Below are 27337 nucleotides of genomic sequence, written 5' to 3'. Positions count from 1 at the left end.
TGTATCATTTGCACAGAGAGGTAATGGGAGGGCACCATGACTTAATAACTGCGTAATGTCTGACAACAAGGGTGATAAGCACCACAATGGGCCTGAGCAAAAGAAGACAACTGACCTGCACCTTTGTCTTAAGCCCAGTTATTATAAACCTGTTTATTTAAACTAATGCTGCAACTGAGAGGATGCAACAACTTAAAGACAAACATCTTTCTCTGCAGATAAATCTGACAATTTAATGATGTGTTGCTTTGAGAATCTTTTGCTCATACTTAATCGATACAATTAACATGTTTTCCTCAACAGAAACTTTAGACCAATCTGATTGTATTATCTCTGCAAGGTGCCTTGAGATGACATGTTGTTAATAGCTGCTATAAAAATAAACTTATTTGAATACTTTAATGTTACCAGAACATTAAACAACGTGTACTGTCAGAAATAAAAAGATAACCTGAGTGAGCACAGCATCCAGTTTCCTGAAGAAAATCTCACTTATCAGGAGAAAAAAAGCTTTTCAAACCAACCTTGTGCTATGAGAACACAAGTAGCAACCCGCCTAAATTTTATAACTGATTCAGGGAACCTCTGCAGCAACAACTAAATAATACATGTAGAACCAAAAAAGTTAAAAAAAAAAAAATCCACTGGACTTTTTTCCAAGTTTGAAGACGTTTTGCTTCCCATTAAGGAATCTTTTTCCAGTTCAAACAGTCAGAAATAACATCGAGTTCGAGGCTTTATAGAGTGGACCAAAAACAAAGCCTTGTTTTGGCTTAGAAAACATGTAAATCAAACCGGATGAATCAGTCCGACCTTTTGGAATGGGGTCGTACCCCATACCCATCTATGTATCTGTAAGGGGGGTCGTTAAAGGGAATTGTTGTCCTGGCTTAACAGACGAGGGGTTCTGTTCCCCTGTGAGGGGGTGTGGGTTGCAATGATAGCGATTCTTTTTGGGACCAGAATGTTCACAATTTGGACAAAGAGGACAGGTTGTTTGAGAGGGGCATGAAGGAAGCTGCATTTGTGTCCTGTTTCTAAATGTAGCTTTTTCTTTGCAAAATGCATTTTATCTTTCACAAGTTTTATATACACAATCAAAATATACAAGCATTAACACCGTTTCCAAATAGAGTATAACAAAGTATAATGACTGATTAAGTAATTGGCTATCAAAATGAAACATTTCTCCATTCCAAGCTAAAATAGTATCTTAAAAATATCTAGCTTGTCTGAAATAGTAACATTTACTAAATAGCTATGATGAACAGTCACCACAATGGCCAGAACCCTACCTGTTGTGCAGGTGAGGCTGCAGCTCACAACGCTGCATCTTCTGTTGGCAATCTGCATAGTGAGGGCAGGAAACAAGCAGTTTGTCCAGCAGGTTTCTAACCAGCAGGCTGGAGGGTCGACACTGATTTAGCTGTAGACGCTGGCGATCCACGGGGCAAAAGTCCTGCTCCTTCAAGAAGTTGCTCAGACAATGATAACAGTAAGTGTGTCCACATGGAGTATCCATGGGTTTTAGGAGGGGCTGCAGACAAATGTGACAAACCAACTCATCGTCCACTTCGTTTTGGTACTCATACAGGTGAGTTTCCTGGCCCTCGTGCTGTTGGCCACATTCTTTACACACGCGAGCCCAGGAGAGACCCGCAGCGCTGCTTGGGGCTTTGGTTTCTGTTGCAGCCATCGTCTGAGGAATCCCAAGCAAAGCCTCTATCAGGAGAAGATCCTCCTATCTCCTCAAAAGCTCACTCCAATGGGTCTTGGTTATTTTTTACGGCTCCATCTTTGAAAATGAACCCTCAAATGTAGATGCAGAGGCACAGTGTTATCTCCTGGTCTTCATCTTAGGCTTTCTGTAGAGAGAGAAAAACAAAGTAAGCTCCATGGCAGCTCTTCAGCTGCTCCCACTCATACTGGCCGGCACTACAGGAAATCACAAATCCAAAAAGCAGCAGCAATATGGCAGCGGGCTGCAGCTGCTTCCTCTCAGCAAGCTTCCTGAGGGACGAGAGGAATTTTGCTAAAAGTCAGCTAAAAGTCATGGTACCTCTTGGGGAAGTCGCCAAACTCTGAGGCAGAACGAAATGGACTGAGTCAAACCTCAGCTTATGGGGGAGCACATGGTACTTTACAAGAGTAAGACGTTTGAATTAGGAGGGCAGAAATGCAATCCCTTTCACTAATAAGCCCTTCAGCACCTAAAAGCCGGCGGTCACCATGCTTTTAGTGCAGCTCCTGATTTCCTTTTAAATTCCCCCAAAACAGGAGAGATCCTTTAAAGAAACTCTTGAAAAAATGGGCCATATCCACATCTAGCCTGTTATGAGATTTTATCAGCATGATAAGGTTGAGTAAAAATATCACTCCTATTAGCACTGCTGTTAATGTAACAATCACATCGGATAAAAGCTTGTTTTGAAGGAGATGCACAAAAAAAAGAGAGGCTGCACAGAACCAACTAACGTTCCGTCTCTCAGGAACAGAAAAATAACCTGAGCTTGGTTAGGGAATTATATGTAATCAGTGCCAAGATGCAGCAACCTTCACTTTTAATTTTTTAAGCAGTTACAGGGGGGAAAAAAATGTTTAACTCCAAGTATCAATGAAATAGTAAAAATTAAAAGAAATAGAGATACAAGTAGTTATTTAAAAAATGAAATATATTTTCTATAATTTATCAATTAATCTCCGCAATACAGTTGTTCTGATACTAAAATGTCAAACTGGATATCAATACCCCGGGAAATATTTCTTACTATACATTATTTTCCATATCATGGGGATAAAAAAAAAATCACAAATTATAAAAAGGCATAAAAAATATTTCAAATATATCAAAAACTAACCATTTTCAGGTTTAACACTGATAATGTTTTCACAACAGAATTGGAGTAGATGAAATGAAATGTTAAGGTTGTCTTTTACAGAGCAAAAATCTACCGTATTTTCACGACTATAAGGCGCACATAAACGTCTTTTTTTCCCCCTCAAAATGTGCGGTGCGCCCTTTGGTGCGGTGCGCCCTATGTGTGTTGCAACTGCGACTTTTGAGACCACCTCATTGAGGAGATGATGAAAGAGTGGCTGAATGTAAGGAGACCAGGAGTTTTTTTTTCCACTCATCACCATCGCTGATGTGAAAAACATGGTGAAAAAAAATAAACGCTGTGCTCGCCGTTATCTCGGGGGTCTGACAAAGGAACTTCAACCGCTCGACATCGGTGTGAACCGGCCGTTCAAAGTAAGGCTGCGAGCGGCGTGGGAGCGATGGATGACCGACGGAGACCACAGTTTCACGATAAGTGGAAGGCAGCGCCGGGCAAATTACGCCACCGTTTGCGGATGGATTGTTGATGCTTGGACTAACGTGTCTGCTGGCTCTGTTGTTCAAGCTTTCGCAAAAGCCGGCATTATTTCTGAGGAGCCGCCCGGCATATAAAGTGACTGACAGCGAAGAAGGGGAAATTTGCATGTCTGATTTAGCGCAGCTGTTTAATTCAGAAACAGAGGATGATGACTTTGATGGGTTCGATTAATACTTTGTAATAAATACTTGAATAAAGCACAATCATACTCAGTTTTTTCTCCCGCTCTATTTTTCTACCTGAAAACTTAATTCAACAGCAGCCTCTGGGCCCGGTCTCCTCTTCACCGCGGCGGCTGGCAGGTGTTTTTCATCTAAATAATCTAAATCTTGCAGCTATATTTGCTGTGATCAGTGGGAATAAAGTAGTTTTAATATGTTTTTAAGTGAGAAATTCCACCTGAAAACTTAATAATTGCAGTCAGTTCATCCAGATTATCATCCTGCCTATAGGCTACTATTTCTGTCGGAGGCGCTCAGACCCCCACATACCAGCGGTACACTGATAGTAGAAATCCCTTCATCAGCAGCCTCTAGGCTGGGTAGCCTCCGGGTTCATTGCGGTGGCTGGCAGGTGTTTTCATCTAAATAATTTAAACTGCAGGCACCAGGATACCGGTAATAAAAGCGAACATATTCTGTCGGCAGGTTTCAGGATTTTAAGTTAATTTAGGAGTTATCACAGTGCTCTGTCATCTGCAATGTGTAATAAATACATGAATAAAGCACAGTCATACTCAGTTTTGGGCCCGCTGTACTTTCTAAATACGCAGTAGAGGTATTTAAAAGTAGTAGAGGACATGTACCTGTATATAAAAAACGCGCCCTATAGTCCGGTGCGCCTTATGTGTGTGTTAAATACAGAAATGGCACACATAACTGAGACTGCGCCTTTTAGTACGGTGCGCCTTATGGTCGTGAAAATATGGTATAAATGTTAAATTAACAACAAAAATGTGCAAAAAAACACAGTCCTGTATCCGGATACAGTGTCTTAGGATCTATATTTTTCTACTCTGCTGCAAGACATACATAACATGATGGTAAAACAGAGTAATCTTTATCCTTTTGAACTTTCAACCTCTGTTTCTTTGGTAAATGCTGGCAGTGTTTTGAAAATTTCAAAGGAAAGCTGCGGGTTTGTTTTTCTCCAGCTCCAAACAGAGAGACTACCAGCTATGCTACTCCCCATAAAACAGAAGCTAAACCCTGTAAAGATGGCATCTTTGCTTAAATATTTACTTTTTAAATGACTGCTTTCTTTCATCTCAGTTCTTGGCTTGTAAAAAATTATTCTGAATGCTTTTCTTGCATGGCAGTGTCTAAAGAGAAATCAGAATAAGCAAATCAGAATAAAGTAAAATTAAAGTGCCTAAAACGTCAAATAGACTGTTTCAAGCAGACTGATATTTGCTGGATAATTATTTAGACGATCTGCTCAGGCTGACAGTTTTTAATAAAATAGTACTCAATTTATAATAAGAATGATGAGTTATTTTCCTTTAATTTGTATTTTTTCTGGTTTAAACAAACCCGATATAAGACTAAAGCCTCTCAATGAGCCATCCATGGAAAGCAGGTGTGCTAAAGGAGGGAAACATTTAAAAGAAGCAATAAACCCACTCCTTGAGGACCGACTTTGGACTGTTCTAGGGTGAAGTGCAGGATTGTTCTCTAACCGTCTGACCAGGAGGACACAGCAACATGCATTACTTTTTTTCCCATTCAATATGAACAATCTTCTCTCAATCCATCACTTTCTCATGCATGGCAGTAAGCAGACTTTAAACCATGGAAAAGGTTTAATGGATTTATTTAACAATAGATGTTCTATATCGTAATGCCTTAAAACCAGAAAACAAGCTCTGCATACCCACATCTGGACAGGTTTTAAAGACCAGGAGGAGTACTCACCAAAATTTCTAATATAAAAGTTAAAAAATATCCATTAAGAAACTCTGAAAGTCAAAAAAACATTTCTTGAAAGCAAGACTTTTTGCAGAGTATAGAGAGGAGAAAAGGTAAGCAATGTTTAAATATGCGTAAATGTGAAAAAGAGCTTAAAAAAAACAAACAAAAAAAAAAACAGTCAACTACCTTCATACTTCTGATCTTTGTGATCCTAGTCCAGATTTCAGACAACCGCCCCCCAAAAAAGAAAGCGTTTTCTTCTCTGTGTTACCCAACCGAGTCACTTCAGATGATATTGTCTCCTGCTGCACGCAAACTCGAGACTCTCCCAGTCGCCCGGAGCCTGAATGAAACCAGAGCCCAGCCTCCCAGACTATCGGAATAATGCCTGTGTGTGTGCAGCAGTAGTTTGGATGTGTATGAGCTCCGACTGCACCGGTAAGAGGAATGCAGATGGTAGGGGAGGGGCCTGGTATAACTGTGGAGTGTGTTAGGAGGGGGAAAAAATTGTTCAGCCTCTGTTGTCAGTGCCAATGCATATGCAGGTGTGTGTATATCAGACCGCTTGCATTGTACTGATACAGGTAAAGGACTGTTGGATAAATGATTTATAGGAAACACAAAAGCAAAGTTAGAAATTTGTGTGCGCAAGTTTTTTTTTCCGCGTATGAACACACAGGTCCGCTCCCTTTCTTTGTCTTTCCTAGCCACAGGGAGTTCTTACTCAGTTATGGATGAAGGATCACATACCACTGAGAAAGGAGCACAGTAGAGACTAAATGTGTCCTTTTCATTCAAACCAACATGAAATTGTGCATGAAAATAGCACTGGAGGAAATGCACTCTACAAACTGTCTTTCCTGCTGCCTTTAGAGTTTATTCTTTACTCCATGATAGTGAGATGTGCAACAAAGATCTTATAAATGACTTAATTTGACATCCAATCATTACTTTCATTGAAAGGAGCAAAAGAACCACAGGCTGTACTTAACTTTAACAGCAAGTGTTTTCATCCTTCATGCTAAGGTTTCTTTCTTTTCAGACCTCCTATTTTAAAAGTAGCCAATTGATTGCCTAGAAACTGAAATATGGCTTAAAGGGGAAGAAAAATATCTATGCACAGGACAGGGTCTTAATGACCTAAGGCATGGATTAGGTGTTTAGTGAAGCAACTTTAGGATTTTAGATGCACAAAGCTGGTTCACGTCTGAAATGGGTCTATCACATGCTGGAAATCTAAACAGCAGAGTATTGGTTAGAATTAAAGTCACAACAAAATAAAGGTTTAAAAAAATGCAGTACTCATTTTCAGCATACCTAAACCACTGAGACAGATTCATGTTTCCAATGGTCTCAACAGAGCTGAACTCAACAAAGGAAACACTTTAGCCATACGAAAAGCCTTGTAATCATGAGGAAACATGAGCTTTCAAGGAAAATTTCTGCAGCCCCTCAACGCCTGCCAGTCGCCTCAAGGATTACCGGAGGTTGTGTTTCATCAAAGCTGGGTGAATCTGCTGCTTTGATGGCTGATGTGAGTGATTCACATGTACGGCGACCACACCCTCAGTGATCACAGGTGAGGTTGAGTTCGACGGCAATTTCCCCCCCCAATCTGTTGCGGTAGGAGGTGGCGTGTCATCTACACCAACCTTACACCAAAAATCTGGGATTCTCACCGTCAATTATTTCCATACATGAAATCTAATTAACCACAAACACAGCTGTTAGCTATCTCTGACACATCAGTGTCTGAGAAACTAACAGTAGTAAGGAAACCTGACATTTTAGATGTTGCTTAAATAATTTTAGATCTAATCATTTGTGATTAACTCTGATACTTGTTTGTCAACAAAAACACAATATTTCTCCTCAGTGAAGAGTCTGAATTGTTTTAAAGCTCAAAACAACTTCTCAGGAGAAGTCAAACAGCCCTGCCTTAGCCTGCATGCCAGAACTTTGACAGATGACAATGAGGTATGTTTGTGAAACTTGTTTCTGCATAAAACTTCTCCCAAGCTTCCTTTCATCACCAATATTTTGTTGTGTTCATCTTATTTAACTGCACAGAGGAAATAACTTTTTCTACTTTTACTCAATTTATTTCCCTTTGTAGTCTTTAACATCTGCTGCACATCAACACTTTAAAAATTCAAATAATGTAAAACAAATCAGCTGCATACCAGGCTTGGCAAAGACAAGCATTTGTTTTTGCTTTGCATACAATCAGCAATATTGTTTTTGCATATTCCCAACAACCCAGATAATCCATGAACTTCTAAGGCCGCCTTCTTCATGTTGCATGTACTTCGTGCTAAAGTGCTTCATTCTGATCTGAGGCACATCTTTCTAAACAGTTCTGCGTGCAAGTTCTAATGTATACATTTAATATTTAGCATCCTAAAGTGTAGGCATGATCCAACTTTTGGTAGTACACTATACTGACATTTCAAAATGTTATGATATAAAAGCTGTTAAAAGTTTATTGCGAACTATGTCTGCTTCCTAAAGTCCTTATACCGGGAAGAAAATATTTTCTCCTGCTTGATTTTGGTAACAGAATGAATAATCATTACTTTTTCTATAAAAAAAATAGAAAAGGAAGAAAGCTATTTGTTCCCTGTGTAAAACACTTTTTTCTTTCCAAGAAAATCTTTTATAGGCCACCGCCCAATCCCAAGAACTAAACAATTTATATAGCAGTCTATCCAAACCCTGAAGCAGCTCTCTTTCGCTGTGAATGCCTGCATAATGAGTTCCAGTGTGCCAAAAGTGGGGAGATGACATGAGTTCCTTTGAGAAAGAAAAATAAGACTAAGGCTGTGTCCAAATTTAGGCGCTCCATCCTTCAAAGGTTGTGTTTGCAGGTCGACTACATCACAAGAAGGTCCACTTTCAGGACACCTTGAAATGCAGCTAACAATTGCAGCGTTCTTTTCCCAGATTTGAAGGAGTGGTCAGGTAAGTCCTTCATGGTCCACCCTATCCCATGAGTCATTGAGGATTGGTCAAGCAAAGGTGGCAATGTTGGATGAAACATCAGAATTTGTGATTAAATACCAGTTTCTATGACCCAAAATTAACTTTTAAGGAGACACTATAACCCACTTTAAGTACTTAGGGGGTGTGGCCATGGCTTTACAGATGTAACAAAGGCAACAAACAAACACACAAAGATATAACTATACCTCTTTGACCTAGTCAGACCAAGGAGATAAAAAGTGGAGCCTCCTTCCCTGAAATGTAAATGTTAATGTAGACTCTTTTCCTGTATGAGAATAACAACAGTTGCAGATAAGCACGTCGGACAGGATCCACCAAATTCTGTGAGGAAGTCATCGCTGCTTGTATTCTTCCTGGTAGATGATCACCTCAGTGAACGTTCATAGCAAGTCTGTACCCTGACAAAATCGTTCTAATGCAGGGAAAGACCCTGTATGACTGCTACCACTTACAATATGGGACACAAGAGAAATCTAATATATATAAGAAAAATGGCATTTTAGTTGAGAATAAAAAAAAAGCTGGTTGTTCTGGCCCTTACTAATAAATTCAAGGTGATAGCTACAACTTTTACATTAAAACAATTTTTTTTAAAACAATACATCCTGAGACAACTAGAATGTTTAAGAACATAATTATTTAACTGAAAAAATATACAATATGTAAATCAATTATATAAATTTTGATGGTCCAAATTATATAAATATTTACTTTTGATACGATGCAAACATCTGGGGATGCACCAATAGGAAGAGTAGTTTGTAGTCATGTGACAGAACTAAGGCGTTGTCAGATCTAGTGCTGAAATAATCAATTGGATTAATCACGATCAACAGATTATTGAAATAATAGTCAATTGATTTAATAATCAATTAATTTTTAACTGGAGCATAGTAGGGTTGTCAAAAGTATCGATACTCAAAAAAGTATCGATACTGAAATGTTGTATCCGGATACAATACTCATTTTCAAAAGTATCGAGTACCAGTCGCACCTAAGCAGTCATTCATCTAAAGTGCAGAATAGAGGAAAATGCACTTTCTGAACACTGTGATTGAATAATTCTGTGCACTTTTCAGTTTCAGACTTTTTTTGTAACAGTTGCAGCTGCTGAGAATTATTTTTGTTTCTTAACCGGTTTGGCTAGTGTCATTGTTATGTGTGCAAAGCATAGCCAAGTAAGGAAAACTTAATTTTAATTTTGTAAGTTTTTTATCAAGCTTGCTAAATACTGTGCACAGCAAACAACCTCAAAATGTTGTTCTTATTGTTTATTGTATTTATTTATTGTATTTTAATTATTAATCAAAATATTTCTGTTGAAATTTTATCCTTGTGGTATCGAAAATGGTATTGAGTATCGAATATTTTCCTTAGTATCGGTATCGAGTTGAAAAGTTTAGTATCGTGACAACCCTAGAGCATTGACTCTAAAACATGCATCTAGTTGACAGATTGACACACTTAGAGCAGTAATTATACCAGGATTGTAAAAAATATATAAACATTTTGCATTTAAGATAAAAAAAAAAGGTTTTCTTCAATCAATAAGCTCCATGCAGAACTTCTCAAGTGGTAAAATTAGAGTTTCACCTGGTACAATTTCATTAAAAATCTTTAACTAATCTTTGGCTATCTGATTTTGAATCGAAAAAAAATAATCCACAGATTAATCGATTTGCAAAATAATCATTAGTTGCAGCCCTAGTCAGATTGTAGTACCTCTGAGATAGAGCTGAGTTTAATGCCCCATACCGGTACCACGATTCTTAAGATTAGCTCATTTTCAACCAGAATACATTCAGGTCACCTTTGATTGCACTTTATGGAGAAAAAAAAAATAAAATAAAATAACTTTCTCTCCCCAGCTTTGAAAAGGATACCAAACTGCAACATGTTTAAGGTTAATAGGGCCATGTATAGAGAATAAAAGCGTTTACATCCTTTCCGTTATAGAACTCCATCTGTCCTGGAAATGGGATCCTACCCTACTTCCATCAGCTCATTTTTGGCTTTGGATTTGTGAATAATTTGAGTAATTTGGAGTTTTAAGGTTGATTTTCGTAGGTCTTTTATATTGTACAAATAAAGACGACTAAAATACAGATAAACACAATGTAATCACATTTTGTCGGATTGCTCTGAGCATGCCAAATGTTGACATCACATCAGCAATACAATGAAAAGGATTCAAAACGCTTAAACTTGTCTCTGAAAAGTCGTTATTCTTCTTTATAGAATGTTATTCAGCATTTCTTTGATCATTTAAGGATACAAATAAATACTTTCAGCACCAAAATCATGGTGAACTGAATGAACATCTTGTTGCACATGTGCTTACAAACCAGTGGTACAGATTGCTCTTCTGGTAGAGTTCACGAAATGACACTGAGAAATGGCTTCATCTCTGCATTACATTTATCAGATTCAAGCCAAAAAAATAAAGAAGCAGCAAAAACAGGGTAAACACCTGTCAAGCTTTTGAGTATTGGTGGTAAGTTAAGGAAGCAGAGGGGCTGCTTACCTTTCCTTCTGGTCAGGTGAGTCAAATAGTTCATAATGCTAACTAAAGGTTAGTATATTGTTCATTTATACATATATATATTATATATTATATATTATATATTTGCCTTGCAGCTATATTTGCTGTGATCAGTGGGAATAAAGTAGTTTTATTATGTTTTTAAGTGGGAAAATCCACCTGAAAACGTAATCAGTGCAGTCAGTTCATCCTGCCTTCAATATTTCTGTCGGAGCCGCTCAGACCCCCCCCCATACCAGCGGTGCGCTGTCAGTAGGATCCCATTCAACGGGCTTGTTTGTCAGACATGGTAATTTTTCTAAAGGAAAACTGCTAAGTAAAAAGGTCATCACAATGTAACAGTGAATATTAGACACTGAATTATTTATTTTTTTATGTAAGAGGAAAAATGTAAATGGAAAAACAGAGCTTAAAATAAAACTCAAGATTTGTACTTTTTTATGTTGTGTAATTTTCTTTTTTTTCGAATTGATATTATAAAACTGGTATCGAAAAAAGTATCGTTCAGGAACCGGTATCGAAGTGAAGGTATCGGTATTGGTACCGGAACCGAAATTTTTTTAACAATACCCAGCCCTACACTGACTCCACAGTCTGGTTTAGGAGGGGGGACTAAATGGAACAAATTCAAGTTCAATGATATATTTTTGTGTCCATTGTGAAAAATGTCTTTCAAAATAGGTTAGCACCTACTACTACAGCATGGATATCACACACAACAGTTGTTTGATATCCAAGCAGAATATGAGGCTGCTAATCTGGACATTTTTGGATTTAGACAAAGGAAAACATCGCCGCTACTCACTAGTGCACGCCATGTCTGTCTTGCCTATAGTCTATGCAGGTGTGTGTGTGCAAGACAGATGGTAGTGGAAGCGAGGTACGAGGGCAAAATAGGTTAGCGCCACCGAAGCACAGGAGTCAGAAATTACGTCAAGGAGCAAATCGATAAAAATAGACCGGAGGAAAAAAAAGAAAAGAATCGATACTCTCGCGGACGTGTCGATGCATAGGATCGTTGGCTGTTCGATCGATGCATCGATACAAAACTATTATTTACACCCCTACTTAGAGTACAGTTTAGTTTTTGTCTAGCAAACAAGTGGTTATCATATTTAATGTCTTTAACCTTTCAAATATTCCAAGTATTGATCATTGGCTAAAACACAAATCTATCGTTGTATAAACAGATGAACCAGCTTCTGAAAAACCCCAACACAAAACAAAAGCGATGCCTAACCAGTGATGTCAGGATTGACAGAGACGCCGCCAATCCTCCAACAGGCGTCAATATCACTAAGCAGCAGAAAGATCTGTTTCAGCCTAACTGGCTAAAGCTACATCCCCGGTGAAAGGAGCTACTCCATCTGCAAAATGGATGGTCCCATAACCTTTACCAGCCAGAGCTGTAAGATTTCCACTTTAAGCCACCACTCTGATGGTGTTTTTCCCACTGCAGCAGTGAAAAGGGAATGTGAGGCAGATTCAGCTAAAAATGTTATGGCCAAACGCTATCCACGGTGTGCGAGTGCAGCAAGAAGATGAAATAAAGGGGCTTCTTAACACTGCTTACTTTGTTGCTGAAAATGAAATGGCCAAAGATAAATTTTGCACATATATGCATTGATCTGAGGTAAGAATATATTAGGCTGCATAGATAACTTTACTTTTTTTTCCCTGGAAGGTTTTGCATCCTAAAAATTTTTTTTTTTTCCTTTAACCCCACAGTTAAGTGAGGGAAAAAAAGGAGATCAAGCAAGGAAAAGGACAAGAGAGAGCAGCTGACACAAAAGCTAGGAAGACAAAAGGAGAAAAATGAAAGCGAAATATTAATCTGAGGCTTGATTAGCACAACATAAGAACTGTAGTCATTAAGTAATTATCCCCCCCACTCTCAAGCATATAAGGGGGGGATTTACCCCCCAATTTCAAAAGTGAATTTCAGACACTGGCATGGGAATTGTAATTGTCATTCAGCATTGCTTTATGTGGCTATTAAGACCCTGCCATGTTCTGTAACCATCTTCACAAAGTCACCTGTGATATCATATGTCCTTCTGTTTGTCAATGGAAGCCACATTAATTTGTTTACATCTAGAGCCTGGCCTCCTGGCACAGTTAGAGAAAAAAATACGCAAACTAGTCAAAAAATGGCAGTAGTCAGGAAATTCTGTATTTTCAGACTAACATCACATTATGTTGCTTGACTTTGAAAAATAAATCAAAAGAGATCAATGCAGTTTCGACCCCATGACCTTGAACATTTTCTAATAGTATCCGTACCTATCGAGCTAATAAAGAGGTAAAACGATAACCAGGTGAAAAATAAATAGACAGAACTGCTAGTCTTTTTTTTATCAGTTATCTAGGAACTTCATAAAATCCCCCAATTTAACATGTTGATTGCATGGAAATAGTCTCTATACTGTCTTGTGTGCTTTTCTGGGGCTTGATCACAGCACGGTCGTCATTTTGCCGTCCCCCCCCTCCAAATATCACATACATTAAACCTGACCTGTAAAAAATTGCATCCTCCAAGATAATATAAACAGCGCTTTTCAGAAAAGAAAGAGGAAACAAAAAATATTGCTCACGTTTTATTCTAAAGACCTTATAGAGGATGTTAGAAAAAGGGAAAAATTACACAACTAGCTGCCCCTATTAAACCTTTATTGCATTGGCTTTTTTACTTTTCTTTCAGCTTTCCATGATTTGGTTTGCAATTTAAACCTGCAATAGTACTGCAATTCAATACCTTGGGGCGACAGTGGCGTTGGATGTAGGAGTTTGCCCTGAAATCGAAGGGTTGACGGTTCAAGCCCCGACTCCGACTTTCATTGTTGTTGTGTCCTTGGGCAAGACACTTCACCTGCATTGTCTACTGATGGTGGTCAGAGGGCCCGGTGGCGCCAGTGTACGGCAGCCTCGCTTCTGTCAGTGAGCAGGGCAGCTGTGGCTACAATGTAGCTTGCTACCATCAGTCTGTGAGTGTGTGCGTGAATGGGTGAATGAATGTAGTGTAAAGCGCTTTGGTCAAGTCTCCTAACTTGAATAAAGGCGCTATATAAGTACATGCCATTTACCATTTACCTTTGTGATGGTAACTTCAAAAGGTCTTAAATTTTGTACTGATCATATGTGCAATCATTACTATTTCTTGGAGTCTACACTCAGTTTATTTGCTAGTTTGGTAAAGGGGTCCTAAAAGCCACAACCTTAGAGACATCTGCAAACATCAGCGGTTTTCCAGCTGCTGCCATCAGTTCATCTATCACACCTTCATGAGATAATTTACACTGTTTAATGATACCAAGATACAGAATGCACTTCATGAGTTTCTGTTTGTAAATATAAACAATCAAACTCTTCTGATAATAGCCTAAAAGCCCCCAATTAGCCATGGTGCAGGGTGGAGCAGCACTGAATTCTCTGCTGAGCTTGGAAGGAACAGAGTGACATACCCTCTCTTTTAATGGTAGTTTTTCATCTCTGTACACTGTAAGTCAGTGGTTCACAAATTTCATCTTTTTTTATATTCAGTAACCTAATAGTTTCCTCTTTTGTTTTATCTTATAAATACCTCTAGTTTAATGTGGAAGAAAAAATTTGTTTATTCAGTCAGTATTTAATACAGCAGGCACAATAAAATTTTTAAAATATAACGATGCACAATTTTTTTGTAAGTGTATTGCAAGAAAAAAAATTAGCCCTTCTTTCATGTTATGAAAAATCATCTTAATACAAGAGAAAACTAAAGTCTTTAAGGAAAGGGCTGCTTATCAATTAATCATTAGTTGATCAATAAGATCTATCAACTTTTGATTAACTAATGTATATTTTGCTTCTTTATTTCCTACCATTTTTTTAGTTAAAGGTATAGTGGAGGATTTATTCGAAGTTTTGAAAAGACCCGCACATGCACAACCCTGTACCCGCTACCGAGAAATATTAAACACGTGCGAGAGCATGCACAAGCCCATTTCTCCTCGTGCACACTCTGTTTAAAAGTTGCAGTTTGCGTTGCTTTTACAAGCTTACCTTCCAAAAGAAGATTTGCAATTTTTCCGCGATGTCAGACTCACCACCCGTAAGTGAAAATGGGAACAAGCACATAGGATGGCCTTCCGTAAACATATCACCAGAATGATTAGGAGGACCACTTATTTTGATGATCTGCCCAGAAAAAAAAAAAAACAACATCCTCCACTATACCTTTAGGAAAATCCAATTGTGTGATTAAGGATTTCATCCAAAAATATAAATACTTTTTAAATGCATCTTCGTTTACAAGGGTAAAGTAAAACCAAAGCAACTACACAAATATAATTATACCAAAAAATGTGCACACAGCAGAATAAAGGGAACTAATTTGCACTCTAAAACATTACAACAAGCGTGTAAAAATCACAAAAATTGTCGATCTGCATAATTTTTCCAAGAATGGTGAAACAGAATATATATTTAAGGTCCATAAAAGGCCCCCAGACCACAGCTTTAACACCCCTCACCTCAAAGCTGTGAAATTACTTTTTTTATTATTATTATTTCTTATCAAAAATCCAGCTTCAACAACTGTGAACATTGATTACATGTGAACATATTGGTTATAGCTTTCAAAAAGTATATAATTTAAGCCTATGAAAATAGCAGCAACCCCTAAAATCAGGTGAGTGTTTAAGTTACTCAGAGCAGTTCATATTTCAACATGAAGCTAGTCAGTAACAATCACAGGCACTTTTCATCCTGTCAGGATGAAGTGTTGTCACCGATGCCATAAATAACTCACTGTCCTGTTTGACAAGCATGTTCTCCTAATCTCCTCACCACTCTGACAGACCCCAGTGACAGAAGGCAATAAAAACGGCTCCCATACTGGTCTCACTGGGAGCCTATGGCAGCTTCACCTTCAGCTCAGCTCGCGCTAACTGCTACACACCTTGAGCTCAAACACTCACCTCTTTATCACCGAGAGGACGCCATACCTTACACAAACTAACGCTTCTTTTAAACATAAAGTGTTTTCTAGTCAGAAAGAAGTCTAAACGTGCGTGTGTAAAGCGATAAATTCAGCCTTTACTTATCGGTTTGACGAAACACGTCTTACCTGTGTGTGAAGGTTGTCGTCCCCGGAAGTAGCTAACGCCTCGCTCGCTAGCTGGCAAAAAAAAAAAAAAAAAAAAAAAAAAAAAAAAAAAAGCTCCCGGTGAAGAAGAATAGGTAGAAGTTAAAAGGTAAAAGTCTGCTTAGCTTTAGCGCCTCCGAGTTTTTTATTATCTTGTATATCTGCCAGTGAGCAACCCCAGTCCCCGGAGGAGATGAACCAACAGCCGACCGCCGCCTGGGCAACTTTCCCCGCTTGGAGTAAACAGGCTGAGCTCAGGAGGAGGAAGTCCGACCAGGTGCGAACGCCGCGTCATACAGCACACCTGCAGAGGCCTGTCACAATGGAAGACATCTTTAAACTAAAATACAAATAAAACTCACATTTTCTCATTTATAAATAATACTGACAATTATAAAGCTTAAACCAACCACATTTTTATTATAAATGTTCTTAAGAACCCAGAGATGGAAATCAATACAACTTTAAAGTTGTATTGATTTCCATTTAAATTTTATAATAGAAATTCGGTAGTTTTATAAATTTATCTAGTATCTTATAGTATCTTATAGCCTAGCATATATATATATATATATATATATATATATATATATATATATATATTTTATCCTGTCAACCTGTAAAGACTCAAGCAAAGTCTACCATGTACACAGTGTATGGCAATATACTATATATAGTATATTGTATGTTTTAGATTGTATAGAGTTATAGATTCTATATATATCGAATTTGTCTGCACAATCAACACCAAGTCAAGTTAGAGCAGAATAGAATAGAATAGAACAGAATAGAGTAGAACAGAATAGAATAGAATGGAAAGAATAGAACGGAAAAGAATAGAATGAACCAGAGTAGAACGGAACAGAATAGAATAGAATAGAAAATTCCTTTATTGTCCGACAATGGGAATTTTCTGGTGGTTATAGCAGCAAAAAGAATATAGAAGAAATGGTCACACAAATGTGGACGTTAGAAGAGCGTATAAAACAACATAATAGTGAAGAGTTAAAAAAATAAACAAAATTAAACTGTAAAATTCCTTTTGAGTGCCAACCTACTTGGCAATAAATTTGATTCTTTGTTCACTGTTCACTAATATAATGAATTACATTATAAATTCATTTAGTTATTAAGTTACATATAAAAACATGTTTGTTTTTATTTGTATGGTGACACAGCCTTGAAGCAGGAGGGTCCTGAGTTGATTCCAGGCCTGGGATCTTTCTGCATGTAGTTAGGATGCTCTCTCCATCCATGTGCTGGTGCTCTCCGGGTACTCTTGCTTCCTTCCACGGTCCACAAAAACAATGCTGTTGAGTCAGTTGATAACTCTGAATTGCCGTTAACTGCACTTACACAACAACTAGACCACCGTACAGTCAAGCCTTGTGGTTGTACTTCAGTGAGATCTAGTGTCCGTTTCCTGGATGTTGGTTTTGTTAAATTAACCTCTATCTGGGGTTTTGCTTGGCCAAGGAATTTCCCGTTTTTAATTCTCATCCAGACCTTGGAGGATGTACTGATGTGTTTCAGGTGGTTGTCATCTTTCTGCTCAGTTCTGCTCCAGCTTAATATTTTTTTTACAGATGGTCTTTATTTTTCCAAAGTTTGCCAGGTCATGTTGCAGCTTAACATTTGCAAACAGTTCCAGCTCTTTTGTTCCCAATGGGTATGCAGTTATTTTCTTGGCATACTGTATCTGTTTTAGGCCAAACATATCATCTGGTCTCCTGTCTAAATAATTAGCTTTTAGACTCATCTATCCAAAGAACATTATCACAGAAATAGTTTTTGCCCTAGAAAGCTTGCATCTCATCAGTAAGTTATACTACTGATATAAAATTTCTATGATTAAAGCCTTGCTTAAGTTTCTGTGAATACATTTTTCAGGTTTTTGAGACTTTATTTAGCACCTCATCAACTGGCGAGGTCTTGGAAATCCAGTCGCTTTGATTTGTTTTCCACATGTACAGTTATTTCTGTACAGTTAAGAACCTGATCTAACATTCTTTTGGGACCTTTTTAGATCCTCTATTAGTGTCAGCAATGTGAAAATCCCCATTCATCTGGTTTCTGCATGTGCACTACCTTTTTCAACTTTGTTTTATATAAAGTATTTTCTCAGGCAGATTTATACCTGTCAGGTCAAATGAAATGACTAGGCCATTGTTTGTATCTCCCCTGGTGCATCCGAAGTGTTTACAAAACCTTGAAGATTCTAGACATGATACTTCCTTGAGAGGGAGTGTGACTCCCTCAGGTTCATAGGGTTAGTTTTGGATATCCGCATCTGCTCAAAGAATGACTTTCTGTTAGGAAAAAATGCTGGTCTGAATTTTTTTTCCATTCTTGCTGCAACATGCAGTACAAGTAAAAAGATAGTTGACTCTTTTTCTAGTTTGGAACACCGCGGATCACATGAATGGGTGTTTGTTACACTGCTCTCATTTCTGTAGATATTGATAGTCTTGAGTAATTCATAATTAAACATATCTTCTTTAACTTTAAGCTACTTAGCTGTTTTTTTCCCCCTTTTACAGACTTATAAGATGCTGAACACTACATTCTTTAGGTCCCTGATAGCTCTTTCAATATCAGCACGCTATTGTCTCTCTTTTTGGCAGTGAGGAAAAAGACAAAATTATATATCTGTCTGTTTGACGGAGAACACCTCCCTGTGCATACGTTGGTTCTCTCTCGGTACTCCATGTTCCTCCCACATGCCAAAAACCACAACATGACCATTACTCTAAATTTCCCTTAGGTCTGTGCATGTGCTTGGTTTTTATCTCTTTGCTTGGTTTTTACCCCCTTCCTACCCCCCCCCCACACACACACACACACACATATCTTAATATCTTTAATAAAGACAATATCTTTAATAAAGATTCTATCCTCAGCTGATATGAATACATTTCTAAATGAGACATTATGCAAGTGATTTAATTGGCAATCCTGCTTCTTGTTAAGGGTATAAATTACATCTGAAGACCACCTGTTTGCTGTTTTAAATTCTCTAAAGGGCCTTTACTAGTTTGTGTAGCTTATTGATGCGATTTTAATGATACAATTGTGCTGCAGTTTCAGCAAGAAGTATCCACACAATCATGATGAACAACCAAGAACAACCAAGATAATGTGTGATCATCGAGCAGCAAATTTTGAGAACAGAAGTTATGCATTAGTTAATCCTGTCAAATCTTTACATGCATAAAAGAAGTAAAGAAAAAAACAAGTTGCAAACATGTTCAGGTGTATGCTGCTCTAAGTCCACTTAGAATAGTTTATTCAAATTATCTGGTTATTTTTAGACTTTGATGTCTAAATGAAAGCAGCCTTCAACACAGTGGCGTTGAGGTTTGGGAAGGTTGCACTAGATCTTAAGTCAGCCCTGCCGAACTCATTCCAAACCCAGTTATGAAGTGTATTTGGAGTTGAATACCCAGACATGTCCGGGTTTCAATTATTTATATGTGGATTTAAGGTTATATTGACAAATTTAGATGCACCGCTCCTTCAATTTCTCCTCCCCATTGTAAGCAGGTGAAAATACCCACAACAGGATTCTGTCATCATCATGCTGGATAGCTAGTACCGACCTCTTAGGTTCCAAATCCTCCCATTGTGTCCTCCAAGCATCCGGTGTCATTTTGGTTCATATTTGTCTCATCTGATTGTTAATTATTCTTTTTCCAGAAGGTATTTGGCTTGTCTTTGTGGACAGCTACAAAATAAATTGACCGTCAGGTGTGGATGTTAGAGCAGGGGCTTCTTTCTTGGTACTCAGGTTGAGGTAAAACCTACTCTGTTGTGGACAGAAAACACTTAATGTCTAACTGTTTCCATGTCATTGCATGATTAAGGCTTAATTGCTCCCAGCTTGTTCCTAAACGTCCCAAACATTGTCCTTTCATCTCAGGGTGACAGTGCAAGATAGATAGTTTAAAGTTGGACACAGCTGGACACCGGTTTCAAGCACCCATCAAAAGAGGTTTTGAAATGGGTAAAGTTGGCTAAAATTCAGGTGCTGGAATTCCTTGTTCTCTGACATTGTAACATGTACAGTAATCCAAATGTGAATAAGCAAAAAGATATTTGTTATTAAACATGTTAGGAGGGGTGGCCTAGTGGTTAGGGCATTGCGCTTGGATCCCAAAGGTTCTGAGTTCAGACCCCACTGCCACAAACTGCATCTCTTGGTCCCTGAGCAAAACCCTTAACCCAAAACACTGCTCCCTGGATGCGCACAATGTCAGCCCACTGCTCACCAAGGGATGGGTTAAATGCAGAGAGCGAATTTTGTTGCTTTGTAGTTGTGACAAAATGTGATGGCAATAAAGTTTAATTCTATTCTATTCTATTTTATGTTAGGAAAAAGAACACCCCAAACATGGACTTTGATCCTTATTCTGTTCATGGAATGAAAACACAGAGTCACACTCAAACATACTTCTCTCTTTAAGGCCCAGCATGATGGACTGTTTGCAGTTTGCCTGAAGCTAGATGGGCGATGATGTTGAAACAGACCTTAGCCTCTTTGAACGTTGTTCCCTGAAATGTTGGCTGGAAAGTGTGGGAGTACACGTGGGAGAACAGAGCAAAACCTCATTAATACCTTCCCTGCAGTCATACACAGCCATAGCGGCATCATTCTGTGTGGATTGTACTTTAGAAAATACAGAAAAATTAGAGGCTGGGACTCAGGCAAGCACATCTGGAGTAAGGCATGTCAGGTCGGGACATGAACCCAGTAGATTATTTACAGATTGATGTGACCAAGGTAGAAAAGCTGCTCTTAAACTGATTGTTTTAAAATAAAATATTGTAATCGAACTTTAATGGCTGTTTTTAGTTTACAGTGTTCCAAAAGCTTCTTATTCTGATGATTGAATAAAAATAAAAATCTTAATTTGGAATCGTGTCGCTAAATATTTGGAAAGGCTTTCCTCGTTGTTGTTAGGTTGCTATGTGATTTAAAAAGTTAATTGTGGCATTTCTTTTTGCCAAATTCACTAAAGAATAACAGGATATCCAAATACTTTATAAATAGACAGTTCGTTATTTTATTTATGTCCATATCATGTATTTAAATGGAACTGAAGCCTTAACTTCTTACTATTTATGTTGAAATAGTTAATAATAAAACAAATTGATGGATTTTCCAGCTTACCTTGCACATGATGCTACTTTACGGATTTGATTGGGAGAAAGTATTATATCGTTAATTAAGTGTAATTAAATCTTTGGATGTAGATTGGAGGGGGAAAAATGCTCATTTTCTCTGCTGTAGTTAAAAGGGCAGTGACACATGAATGGTGTAAAACACCCTACCCCCTGCAGAATGGAAGGGAAGTCTGTGCCATAAATACCCTGTGAAAGTCTGTTCCTCTCAGGATTTATAGCTCTGGAAGGAAACCTTCAATTCAAGCAACATTTGCTGATAGAAGCTCAGACCTTTCTTGGAGACAGTTCGATGTCAACTTGTCAGCATTTCACAAGAGAGCTGAGAAGAGAGGACCACACTGATTGATAGAGTGATGATATACTCAATAATAATGGATATTTGAAATGTTTTCTGAATTTCTTCCAGTCATCCATTTTATGGAAAAAATAAAAATTGCTGTTGGAAAAAAAAAATACCCCAAAAATTCCTATTAAATCTAACCATATCAAACCAATAAAAAATTAAGAGCTTTTTTCAAGATTCAACTTCCAAAGTTTTGATTGTTTATTCTTAAAAGTGAACAATAATATTTAGGAAAAGCAAATAAAGATGTCCCTAATTAGATTAGCACAGATGTGGTTTAATTATAGTAAATATTAACATTAACAGGATGGACCAAAACGGTACAATCTAATAGAGTTTAGACTTATTTTAATAGATGGATGTTAAACCAATTCGACTGTCTCAGAATCTTAGTTTTCTCATTCTTTCAATTTTCTAAAATCTACAAAAATTCAGAAAATGTATATATTAACCTTTTCATTTTACATAATTGAAGAATAGTCATCTCAGTAACTAAGAAACTCCATAAAGAATGCCTCCTATGTAACTGCTCAACTTGAAGATAATCCATGCATAGAGTTGGCTCAAATTTAGCTGAATGTGGCAAAACTCTTAATTTGAAATAGAATTAAAACCAATAAAGTAGATGCTTTTAGCTCACTGTAACATGTGTGGTTTCATAGTTGCACAGACTCTCATTGATCAAGCTGACATCTTAAAATGAGGTAAACGTGAATGTGCTGGAGAGTGTTCTTTAGCTGCTGGTGAGTTTAGTGAAAAAGAGTGACATCTTGTGTAGAGTAAAGGTAAGCCTTGGGGGGTAGAAAACCTGCTGAATGCCTGCAAACAAACAGATTCCTGTTGTTTGTTTCTACTCTGATAGACCCTGAGTCTCTGACTCACTCCTTCTCTCGGCCACACAGCTCTGTGTTTGAGCTCCTCCAAACAAGAAATTGGCCGTTTGTCTTTCCTGGGATCCGTAAACATCCTCGACACAAACAAGTTCCTCTGCAGTGGGAAAAGAGAAACTCACACCATTGAGGCAGCTGCACTCTCACTCCACCACAGCCTTTGAAGTGCTTCAGAGAGCGCTGATAATGGAGGCTCCTTACATCTTTATTCCTTTAATTTGAGTGTGGACGTAACAGGGTCCTGATACCTTGCAGCCATTGTCTAACATGGCCTATAGAGAAACCTTTAAAGGAAATTAAAATATTATCTTTATTTTGCCTCAAAATCACATTTACTAGATTCCCAAAAATACAGTTACAATTACTTTCTATTGGGATTTAGAAATTACTGAGTGTAATAATTTAAATAGAGTCTGAGACTGAGACTTTTCCTGTTTTATGTCAGTTAGGATACCAAATCTTTTTTTTTCTACATGCCTAAATAATGAGAGGAAAATAAAAAAAAAAATACTTAAATTCCAAGGTTGGAAAATATTCTCTTGTATTGTGTATAACTGCTGAATAAACTGTGCGACTTCAGTCAAAGTTCTTACAATAGCTTGCTGGAGTTTTTAGCCATTGGTTGTTGTGTAATTGGGTGAGGTTGTTAAGCCTCACACTGGAGTAAGATCAGTCATAGATTAATGATGGTATTGATGAATGATGAAGGTAAGATCAATGATGGCTACTCTGAAACATTAACTTTTTTATTAACTTGATAAAATCCTTATTGTTTGTTTTGATGACCCGTGTCCAGATTTATCTGGACGCTGAATTTTGTGATGTTATCCCTGAGTTTTTATAAAGTTGTACAAGATGCATTTTCTGCACTAAGTTGCTTGTAGAGGTATTCTGAATAATAGCACATCTACCTGATATTTTGGCTGATTTCTTGGATTTCCTGTGATCTCACAGCAGAAGGCAATGGGCTTTTTGATGTGTTGCTTTACAAGGCATCCATAGATGTGCTTAAAATTAATTTAAATGTGGAAAATTAAGGATAGTTATCTTACTGAATGTAAACCCTGAAACTATTTGAAAGAGAATAATACAAAATTATCTATTCTATTATTCCGGAACATAGCAATTATGTTAAGTAGTATATTTATATAATGGTAAGTGAAATTCAACAGTGAAAGATTAGGCTGATTTTTTGCAAGACGTGTGTTATGTGTCATTTAGTACAATATCCCTGATTTCAGGTAACCTGAAGTCATCTTGCAAGTGATTCTTAAGGATGCTTTATATTTGCAGGAGCTAGGTTACTCCTTCCTCTACTCTGGCCACTTAAGATTAAAAACCGTCCCTCCCTCCTGCTTGCCCTGGGTGAGACGGTAAGGCATCTGTTTCAGGCTGCAGCCTGTCCCGCAGCCCCCAGGTCCTGTCTGGACTCCATGAAGACAAGCTTTTGATCAGTGACTTATGGCTCAAAAATCAGAGACCAAACTGTGACATTCACGCTCCTTTTCAGTGTTTGTTGAGGCATTTAAACTTATAGTTGGATTGTGTAGGCTTCTATGAATATTGATAAAACTAAAGGCCTGTAATTAGCTGGGAATTCACAGCAAAACCAAAGCAGATTATTGCTTAAAATGATAAGAATTTCACTGCTAAAACCCTTCAAATGTGTGTTTTTTCAGTCAGAAAACCACTGCTTAAATACGCTCTCAGACGATCTTCAAGGACTTGCTTGTTTGTACCTGCTGTGTGATTCTTCTCGTCCACTCAGCAGGACACCCTGTAGCCCAAGATCAGCTCCTTTCAGATCAAAAGAGTTCTGTGGCTCTTATCAGATAATATTCTTGTCCGCCTTCCCTCCCCTTTGAGTCCAGTCTCCTCACACTGTTGACCTGGATCATGCGCGCTGTTTCTTACGGCCCCTTTGGCCTTTCCTCCTCTTATCAGTGTGATGGCCAGGCCGTGATAAGGCAGGCCTCAGGACAGAGGGAGGGAGCTGTCCTGTCTTCAACAGTTGCATAACTTTAAAGGAGTGCAGCAGTTATCTGTGTTTTTATGCAAAAAGTATAAGGGCCGAATCACTCTTACTTCACAGCAAAGCCGCATACTTCAAGTAATTTTATGCCGCAGTTTAAAACGGCAAATAATTATTAGGTGATAAAGGAAAATTATCGCTTTTTGTACAACTAAAATCCAAAAGTGTGTCATTAGGAGTAAATAAAGAGCTCAAGATCCTATACATACGCATAACCCAAAACAGTTGCAACTATTTTGGATTATTTTTCCATCTGCTTTCTTCTACTTTGTTTTACAGAAAAAGCTCAGGCTCAGTCAGATTGATTAAAAAGTGTTAAACTATATAAACTTTTAAGTCTTATGAAAGATTTTCATTTGCATTTCGTCAGAATTTAGATTAAAACATTTTACCATCTAAACCAAAGGACCCAAACTCTGGTCTTTAAGGGTCAATGTCCATCAGATTTTACATGTGTTTCTTCTTCAATGCTGCTGAGTCAAAAAATGTGCCGATTTACAGGCAAAGGTGCGGACTTTGACAGATTTGATGACTTGAGACATGAATTACGTATTTCGGCAAAGACCTGAACACTGAAGACTTGATTCTTTCTTTAGAATGACTTAAAGTTCTTACTGAAGTAAAAAAAAAAACTGCAGAAAACATGCAAAATATTAGAAATAAATAAATACTGATTTACACCTATAGTTTATTTGAATCATTAACGTTTTAGGGATAGTTCAACATGACTTGTTAATGTCCTAAAACTTAAACTATAGGGCTTGACCTGGGACTTGTCCAATTTTTGACTTGACACTTGCCTTTCACTTGAAGAGTAATGATTTGTTAATGTGACTCTGTAGATCTTTGTTTCACATTGTTTAACAGGGATGGTGTATTAAGGGAAATATTCAGTGTTAAACTGTCCTCTCATTCTCAGTTTAGTGATCCAAATCATGTTTGGTTCGTAATAGAATCCAATAAAAGCAAGAGGCGAGATGAAGCAATAATACATGCAGCACTTTGTATAAAAGGAACTGGAAATGGGGAATAGGGCATGAACAACAAGCATAGAAATAACAAAGGAAGGAAAAAGTGATGAGAAACGAAAACCAGGCAGCTGATATACAAGGAAGAATGAATAGAAAAGTCGTGGTGAGCAGGTGAGAGTAGTCAGGTGGAAATGAGCAACAGCTGAAAACAATGAGGGCAGAGAGCTGAGGGGGACAGAGAATGATTAACAGGGGCAGAGATGAAGGAACACAGGCATAGATCAAACTGAAATTGTTTTTTTTACACAAGAATAAAAAAAATGAATTAAGATGTAAAACAATAGAACAAAACAGGTCCCATTGAAGGGATATAAACAGTAAGAAAGAGACGTAATATGGATCAAAACTCAGTTAAAACCTCCTCAAAATAAAGGATTGTAGAATGAACTGTGAGATGAGCAACTTACAACATAACCCTTGTTCTTCACAACTTCATCCTGGACCTGTACGCTGTGTTCAGGGCTCACTAAGAAAATATGTAAAATGTTTAGATAGGTGTGAGTATTGTACTTTTAACTGCTCAGTATAGACAGCAACCTTAACGTTGATCTTATATGAGGCTGTTATTTTTCGGTGTATTAGGATTTATTTTGAAAAAAAAATACCCAAATCTGCCAGTGTTACAGTATGAAAACTCCACGTGCCTCATTGTTGGATGTGTTCAGGCAGACAGACAGGGGAGACTGGTGTCCAAAGCCACGACCCTGCTCTGACCCAAGCAAAGGAAATGGTCACGCTGCTTGAGACAAAGAAGGGCAAAGGAGAGTCTGAGGGGCTGGCTGGTTCGGCCACTAACAATAGCTGAGTGCTCTTCGACCGCGGGCCAAACAAAGGCCAGGGAAACTCCCCCCTACCCACTCCCACGTGGAAAAAGAGCTGGCATTTCACAGCGCTCCGTGAACAGCCATTCAGTCAGAGTACTGTTTAACCTGGCTACTGAAATCAAAATGAGTTAGAAGCCTGACTTCTCTCTCACCATCAAATCCATTCACAAGATTTCCTCTTTGAATATTATCAAAAAAGAAATCTTCAATTTCAGAATGTTCCAAATTCCTGTGAATATTTCTTCAAAGTGTGTAATTATTAGGCCAACTGATAAATCAGATGTATTGATGCTGGTAAGAAGGAACAGCTCCCTGGGGAACAGGGGAGCATGACCAGACCCTCCGTCTGGGTCAGCATACCCTCGAGCCAGGGCTGAGAGAGAGGCAGTGACATGACCCTCTCTGTCCTCAATAGACTGCTCCTCCTTTCTACCTGTACGCAGCTCAGATCAAGGTGCGGGGGGACGCATATCAAAAAGGCTTCGGCCTTTGATGTGGACAGAAACACAAACACTGATTTGAGCAGAGTCGTAACAGCTTATTTGTTCCCTTTAGTCATTCATTGAGCTGCTTGTTGAATGTGTATGCCTTCAAAGGACTGGTGCATGCACCAATGCTACAGTAGCCGGGGAGGCCCTAAGAGGTGCCTGGCCTGTAGAGGTTGCAGGGAGGCCATCTGGCTTCCTGTTCCTTAGATTTGGTATTGATTTATTGACTGTACATAGGAAGATAAGAGGAGAACAGCTGCCAAAAGTTTTCCTCTGCCTCTTTAGACATTATAGACCTCCTGCTCATCTAAACTGACTAAAGAGGTAATGGATGATTGCTAAAATAATAGAAAGAAATGGTTGGAAATGTGGTTTTGTTCTGCATTTCATTGAAACCAGAAAAACAATCTAAATACTCTTCTTGAGTAAACCTCTTAAACTTTCACAGATAGTCTCCATGTATGCCAAGATTAAATTACACACCATATACACTCTTAATTATCTGTCAGCTTCCGAGATTATTAGCTATTAGATTTCTACATGCAAAACATATATTCCTTTTATTCTACTTCACAATTATGCAATACTGTG

General features: G+C 38.0%; 1 protein-coding gene across 2 annotated transcripts in view; it reads right to left on the bottom strand.

Annotated features, from left to right (window-relative positions):
* The window catches only part of lnx2b (ligand of numb-protein X 2b), a 33628-nt gene extending 17622 nt beyond the window's left edge, over nucleotides 1-16006 (bottom strand). Inside the window, exons 1-2 of one of the 2 annotated variants that reach the window (XM_038303966.1) lie at nucleotides 15937-16006; nucleotides 1296-1865 (exon numbers count right to left, since the gene is read on the bottom strand). In XM_038303966.1, coding sequence (XP_038159894.1) covers nucleotides 1296-1696 — 401 coding nt within the window. In that variant the 5' untranslated portion in view covers nucleotides 1697-1865; nucleotides 15937-16006. Of the gene's footprint in view, nucleotides 1-1295; nucleotides 1866-5473; nucleotides 5697-15936 lie in introns of those variants that run through there. The other variant, XM_038303967.1, reaches the window with a different exon arrangement.
* Nucleotides 16007-27337: the final 11331 nt, after the last annotated feature.

Source organism: Cyprinodon tularosa, unplaced genomic scaffold (genome assembly GCF_016077235.1).
Source record: "Cyprinodon tularosa strain WSP-4 unplaced genomic scaffold, ASM1607723v1 ctg522, whole genome shotgun sequence".
Lineage (NCBI taxonomy): Eukaryota > Metazoa > Chordata > Actinopteri > Cyprinodontiformes > Cyprinodontidae > Cyprinodon > Cyprinodon tularosa.
The sequence above is the reverse complement of the archived record's forward strand: the minus strand, read 5'-3'. Positions and strand labels throughout refer to the sequence as shown.